At 49.8% G+C, this 6,058-nt stretch overlaps 2 protein-coding genes across 2 annotated transcripts in view; one reads left to right on the forward strand and one right to left on the reverse strand.

The window, feature by feature from the left end:
- Positions 1-2,164: 2,164 nt before the first annotated feature.
- SDRG_14274 (hypothetical protein) lies at positions 2,165-2,645 on the forward strand (the record flags this gene model as incomplete). Its single annotated transcript, XM_008620393.1, has 3 exons — positions 2,165-2,389; positions 2,439-2,602; positions 2,633-2,645. The coding sequence occupies 3 exons, from the start codon at positions 2,165-2,167 to the stop codon at positions 2,643-2,645; spliced, it is 402 nt and encodes a 133-aa protein (XP_008618615.1).
- A 3,368-nt stretch (positions 2,646-6,013) lies between these two features.
- Positions 6,014-6,058, reverse strand: part of SDRG_14275 (hypothetical protein) — a gene marked incomplete at its 3' end in the record, with an annotated part of 1,046 nt that continues 1,001 nt past the window's right edge. The window contains exon 2 of the mRNA XM_008620394.1: positions 6,014-6,026. Within this exon, the coding sequence (XP_008618616.1) occupies positions 6,014-6,026 (13 nt within the window). The remainder of the gene's footprint in view (positions 6,027-6,058) is intronic.

Consider the following 6,058-nt stretch of genomic DNA (forward strand, 5'->3'; position numbering starts at 1 on the left):
CCAGCACGATGGAGATGGCTGTCGGCATCTAGAGTTTACAAGTAAATCATAATCTGGCCGTAAATCATTATCTGTACTACTAAGTGAAAAGATCTATGTGCATCATCGATGGCACCTAACCGGACTGCGTGGAAGCCAACTCGGCCGCTAACCAGCAAAGACGAGCGCAGAGAGAACGCGCACTATGTGCGCGCCGGAGAGGCGTTTCTGAACCCCACGAATGCAGCGAGTCTGTTTGGCATATTTTTTGTAGCCTATGCAAGTGTGTGAGGCCAATGACCCTACGACCACTCTTTTAGCGAAAGCGAGTTCGTAAATGGTAAGGTGGTAGACATATAGTTTTGAAGACGTATGCACATGACTCTCCGGTCTCTCTCGTCGAGATCGTCGTCGTAAACAATGTTTTTGGTGTACTTACGGCCGTCGACATTGGATTTGGAGTTGAGTACTAAGATCCGGATATTGGCACGTGCCTGCACAGCATGGGTTGTGGTGTTGATACGTCGAGATGGGGAAGCTTTAGGTCACGCAGAGCTCACCGAGTCCTTGAAGCTACAACTAGCTCCATTGTTACTCGTAGCACGCGTGACATCGCAACATGCAGCTGTCCGTATCCAAAACCTGGTTCCGAACTCCAACGCGAGGGACTGTCTGACCTTAGGACTTGTCAAGTAATAGTCCTGGCAAATGCGAGACAAAGAAGGAACTGTAAACGCTTGAGCTCCAACGGCAGCGTGTTGTGTGGACCTTCGTGATAAGCGTGATGCGAGGTAGAAGATAACCTCGCCTCGCCAGCTTGTGCGTGGGTCAGTATTGTAGCCTCCATGCATCTATCTCGTAAAGCGCGCACCATGAGCCAAGTTCCATAGCGTAAGCGGCATCTTTTAGAGTTGACAACCCCAACGGAAAGTCGATTGCTGCTTCTTCTTGCAGGAGGTCTGCGTCGTTGTTTGGTGTTCCTTATGTCTCGTGCCGGAGCTCTTTCAATCGCCACCTCGCCTGCAGGCTGCATGACAACTGAGAGTTGAGCATATACGTAGTTGATGACGTAGATCTGAGCACAACGTCGGGTTTGGGTATCGTTAGTCGATTCAAGCGGCCAAAGTAGTGGTACAAGTCTCCATCGATGGCAGAAACCCTGCGTCCAGTGCTGGGGTCAGTTTCCAGCCGAGTGAAACTCAAATACTGCATTGTACCGACGCAAGTTGTCGACAAAGCTCTTAATGCGTAGTAGCGCCGCGTATCGGACGAAGCAGTTGACACCATTGACGCCCCAGAGTGGCATCTCAACAGAAGCCACATACGCAGCATGCGAGGCCAGGTTTTTGCCTGTAGGTGGTAGGTAGTGTTTATGGTAGACACAATGGCATCATTGTTGCAGCAAGGTGTGTGATTTCTGTAGCTGGCAGGAGAATCTGTAGCTGGCAGGAGATTGACACGCGTGTTCGACGCCGACCCCAATATAGCTGCAGCAAAGTGAGCCGAGCTTGCACGAGGCGTGCTGCGGAAAACTCGCACACATACGTCAGCAGCTTGTGCTTGCGGAGAATGCGCTTAAGTGGTTCGTGTATCGTGTGCGGCGTGCGCTCATGGCCTCACGGCTACACTGTCTAATTCGCCCAAGTAATCATCGCCAATAAGAACATCGGCAGCATACATCACCACGGTGAAAGCATCTGCCCCGGCATCTTCATCTCCTGCGACCTCTCGGGAACATTTACACTTAACCTACCACTAGGGTGAGCCCAGTGGCCGTACGGCCACTCCCTAAGCGTATAGGAGTTGGTGAAAGATATTTTAGTAGGCTTATATTCATGGAGACGTAGTGTTCATCGCTGTGTGGTCTGTCTCGTCGAGACCTTCGTCGTAAACGATGTTTTTGGTGTACGTACGGCCGTCGACATTAGAGAGATTTCGGAGCCGTTCTGTACCTGCACCCACTGAAAAAACCTCTCAAAATTGAAGCATGTACAGAATCCCGTTGAAACTCGATGTTGAAATCCTTAAAAATCGCGATATGTGTGGAACGCGTTCTGCACCTGCAGCGGGGCTTTTCGGATTGCGCAAACAAGTGATTGCGCTGCGCCAGTGCGATTTGTAAACACACGGGTTGTGTTTTGTGTGGAGGGGACAGCATGACGGTCGAGTGCCATTTTGACAAGCCATGCCACCGACGGAAGGACCAAAGCGCCGCAACTGGACGGCCGACGACGACCTTATCCTGCTTCGGCAGGTGGGCCTCGCGCCCCCGTTCCTCGCCGATGAAATCATGCCGGGTTGGGGCGCGATCGCTACGGCCCTCGACGAGTGTGAAGACTTCGATCGCGTCATCGATGGCAAGGAGCTGCAAAGCCGTTTCAACCTCCTTATCGAGAAGCACCGTAATCTGGTTGCCCCGATTGACGCCCCAGTGCACGTTGGTAAAGAACATCGCCAAGCTGACGATCTTGCCGACGGGCGTGAGCATGATCTTCTGGTGCATTTTGAATGCGATCGCGGCCGATAGCGTCTTTATGCGAGCGCAAGACGCTTCGCACATCAAACCGAAAGGAGAGTATAGCATCTACATCACGCATCTCGCGAAGAGCGAAGCGGACGTCAGGTACTAGTGGATGCTCAACGGTCCAACTAGCCATGAAGGCTAGCAATCGCACTCGCGCAAGCCGCTTCTTGCGATGCCTTCTCCACCGAAGCAGCAGGAGGAGGAGGTGATCCTGCTGCATCCTTTCCGACAGACGTGTGGTTTGAATGAAAATGACAGGTTCATCCGGATAATGAGCTCATATTCGTAACCGTGGTGCGGGTGCAGGTACAGAACGGGTCCGAAATCTGTGATTCCAGTCTCCGTACACTTCCTGTTCCCACAGAAAAAATCCGAAATGTGTGGGTAAAGACGATTCCGAAATCTCTGTATTGGATTTTGTGTTGAGAGCCAAGATTCGGATGTTGGCTTGTGCCTGTACGCGTCGCATTGCAACTTAGAGCTGCCCGTGTGCGAAAACGGGTTCAGGAAGTTAAACACCAACGCGAGGGATCGTCTGCCCTTGGGACTTGTTAATTAATAGTCATCGCAAATGCGAGACAAACAGGGAACTGTAGACGCTTGAGCTGGAATGGTAGCGTGTTGTGCGGACCGTCGTTGATATGCGTGATGCGAGGTATGGAGACAACGTCGCCAGCATGCGCACCGGTCAATATAGCCTCAATGTATCGATCTCGCAAAGCGCGAATCATGAGTCGAGTTCCATTGCATATACCTAGTTTTGGGCACAGGTTGCGCAAGAGCATGACAGGGGCGTTGATTTTGAGCTCGAGAAGGTGCGGTAGGGAGCCGGCGATGTTGATGGAGTTGAGAAACTCAACTGGAAAGTTGATAGCAGCTTCTTCTTGCAATAGATCGTCGTCGTCGTTCCGTGTAGCTCCTTGTGGCTCGATGTCATGTGCCGGAGCTCCTTCAATCGTTACCTCGTCTGCACGTTGCATGGCAACGTTGATGCCTAATGTCGATCGAGGCGAACAGTGTTCAACCGCAGCTGGCACTTCGTCCTCGAGAGGTTCAACGCTATCGGCCGACGCAGGTGTGATTAGTTACTGGCACTTGCGCCAGTACCATAGCGTTGACGGAAGCGACGAAGTCATTTTTTGGCGCCAACATCGCTCGTTGCGAGAGATAAGCTGGCAGCACATTGATAATAGGTATGGACGAAAGGTCAGGTCAGGGTAGACGAACTGAACCAAGTCTGTTAGCGCGTGCGTAGTGTCACTGTCTATAATCAAGTCGAGACAGTGATACCACACCGACGACATCGTTGTTGCAGCAAGGCGTGTGATTTTTGTAGCTTGCAGTAAAGTCACGCTTGGACTCGCACGCGGATACAATGCGGCACCACAAATGGCGACAGTTCCCGTTGCCAAAAAAGCAGCGTGTCAGCCAATCGAACCCAGGCACTAATTACACGCAACGTCCATTTGGTTCCAATATACTTCAGCAACATCGCCGGAGCACACAGAGACCCAAGCGCCGCTCAGCGGCAGCGGAGTGCATTTTAATCAAATTTTAACAAAAAATCATTATCCGGACAGTTCGGATACGATGGCTTCTCCCGCATTATCCGCCGCAGGTTTGTATGTGCGTGACACACCCTCATCTCTCATATACCCTTCAACGAACGTCTCTCGATTGCTGTTGCATCCACAAGTCATGCAGCGCCAAAACTAAACGGCGGTATTACCGCTGACTCGCGTCCTAATTGTTATGGCCATGAAGGACAACACTATTTGCTAACTCAACATTCGTGTCGGTGGATATTGCTGGATGTCGCTTCTCCAGACGTTAAAACGGATATCCGGATATGCGATTGGGCGAGATCCGGTAGCCGCTGGGAATGTTAGCATTTTGATTGATAAAAACAATCCGTACTATATCGAGTATCCGTTATTGTGATTGGTCAAGAGAGGCAAAAGATTGGGTGTCTAGCGATGCTCTAAATTATTTATATACGTGCACACTTCGTAGTCATTAAAAGCGTGTTTGTGCATCATAGATTCTTCACCAGTCATTTTATGTCAACGAATACAATACAACGCTGTTAAAATTGTACTAGCGAACCTCGAAGTATTTCTCAAGAAGATCATAATAATCAGGAAAAATTGTTGGAGTCTTCTTCCGTCAACACTGCGACTATACTTAGCAAAGCACTCGAGTGAGCCCAGTTACAGCCACTCTTTTAGCGTATAGGAGTTGGTGAATGATATGGTATATATTCAGGAAGACGTAGTGCTCATCGATTTGTTGTCTGTATCGTCGAGAACCTCGTCTTCAATGATGTTTAGGGTGTACGTACGGCTGCCGACATAAAATTTCGAGTTGAGAGCCGACGTTTGTATGTTAGCGCTTGCCTATATACGTGACATTGCAACGTGGAGCTGCACGTGTGCGAAAACGAGTTGCAGAAGGTAAAGGACTAACGCGAGGGACAGTCTGACATTAGGACTTGTTAGTAGACAACGCAAATGCAAGACAAACAGAAAACTGTAGACTCTTTATCTGGAATCACGGCATGTTGTGCGGATCGTTGTTAATGAGCGTGATGCAAGAGTGTAAATACAACGTCGCCAGCGCGCAGAGATCAATATAGTGGCATTGTACGCAGCTCACTCCCAACGACCAAGTGCTAGAGCCAACTCCCACGCATTCAGGCGTAGCGCTACGTATGCGAAGTCTTTGTGTCATAATGAAGATAACGCGGAACACGTTCATATACATATATATAATGCATCGACCTCGCGAAGCGCGAACCATGCGTCGAGTTCCATTGCTGCGCAAGAGCATGACAGTGGCGTTGTTCTTTAGCTCAAGACGGGTTGAACGCTACCGGCCGACGCCGATGTTATTCATCTGCTACTAGCACTTACGCCAGTACCATAGCCTCCACGAAAGTGACAACATCATTTGCGCCGAAATTGCTCGTCGCTGCAGCACAATAATATGTTAGAAGTCAAGAAAAGCAAAATAAACCAAGTTTAAAAGCGCGTGCGTCAATGACCAGGTTGTCGGGTGGGCAGGTATAATCTTCACCAAAGAACAACGACGCTCTTCTTGAGAAATACTTCGGGGTTAGCTAGTACTTGCATAGGCTACAAAAAATATGCCAAACAGACTCGCTGCATTCGTGGGGTTCGAGAGAGACCGGAGAGTCATGTGCATACGTCTTCAAAACTATATGTCTACCACCTTACCATTTACGAACTCGCTTTCGCTAAAAGAGTGGTCGTAGGGTCATTGGCCTCACACACTTGCATAGGCTACAAAAAATATGCCAAACAGACTCGCTGCATTCGTGGGGTTCAGAAACGCCTCTCCGGCGCGCACATAGTGCGCGTTCTCTCTGCGCTCGTCTTTGCTGGTTAGCGGCCGAGTTGGCTTCCACGCAGTCCGGTTAGGTGCCATCGATGATGCACATAGATCTTTTCACTTAGTAGTACAGATAATGATTTACGGCCAGATTATGATTTACTTGTAAACTCTAGATGCCGACAGCCATCTCCATCGTGCTGG

Source organism: Saprolegnia diclina (genome assembly GCF_000281045.1).
Source record: "Saprolegnia diclina VS20 unplaced genomic scaffold supercont1.69, whole genome shotgun sequence".
Classification (NCBI taxonomy): Eukaryota; Oomycota; class Saprolegniomycetes; order Saprolegniales; family Saprolegniaceae; genus Saprolegnia; species Saprolegnia diclina.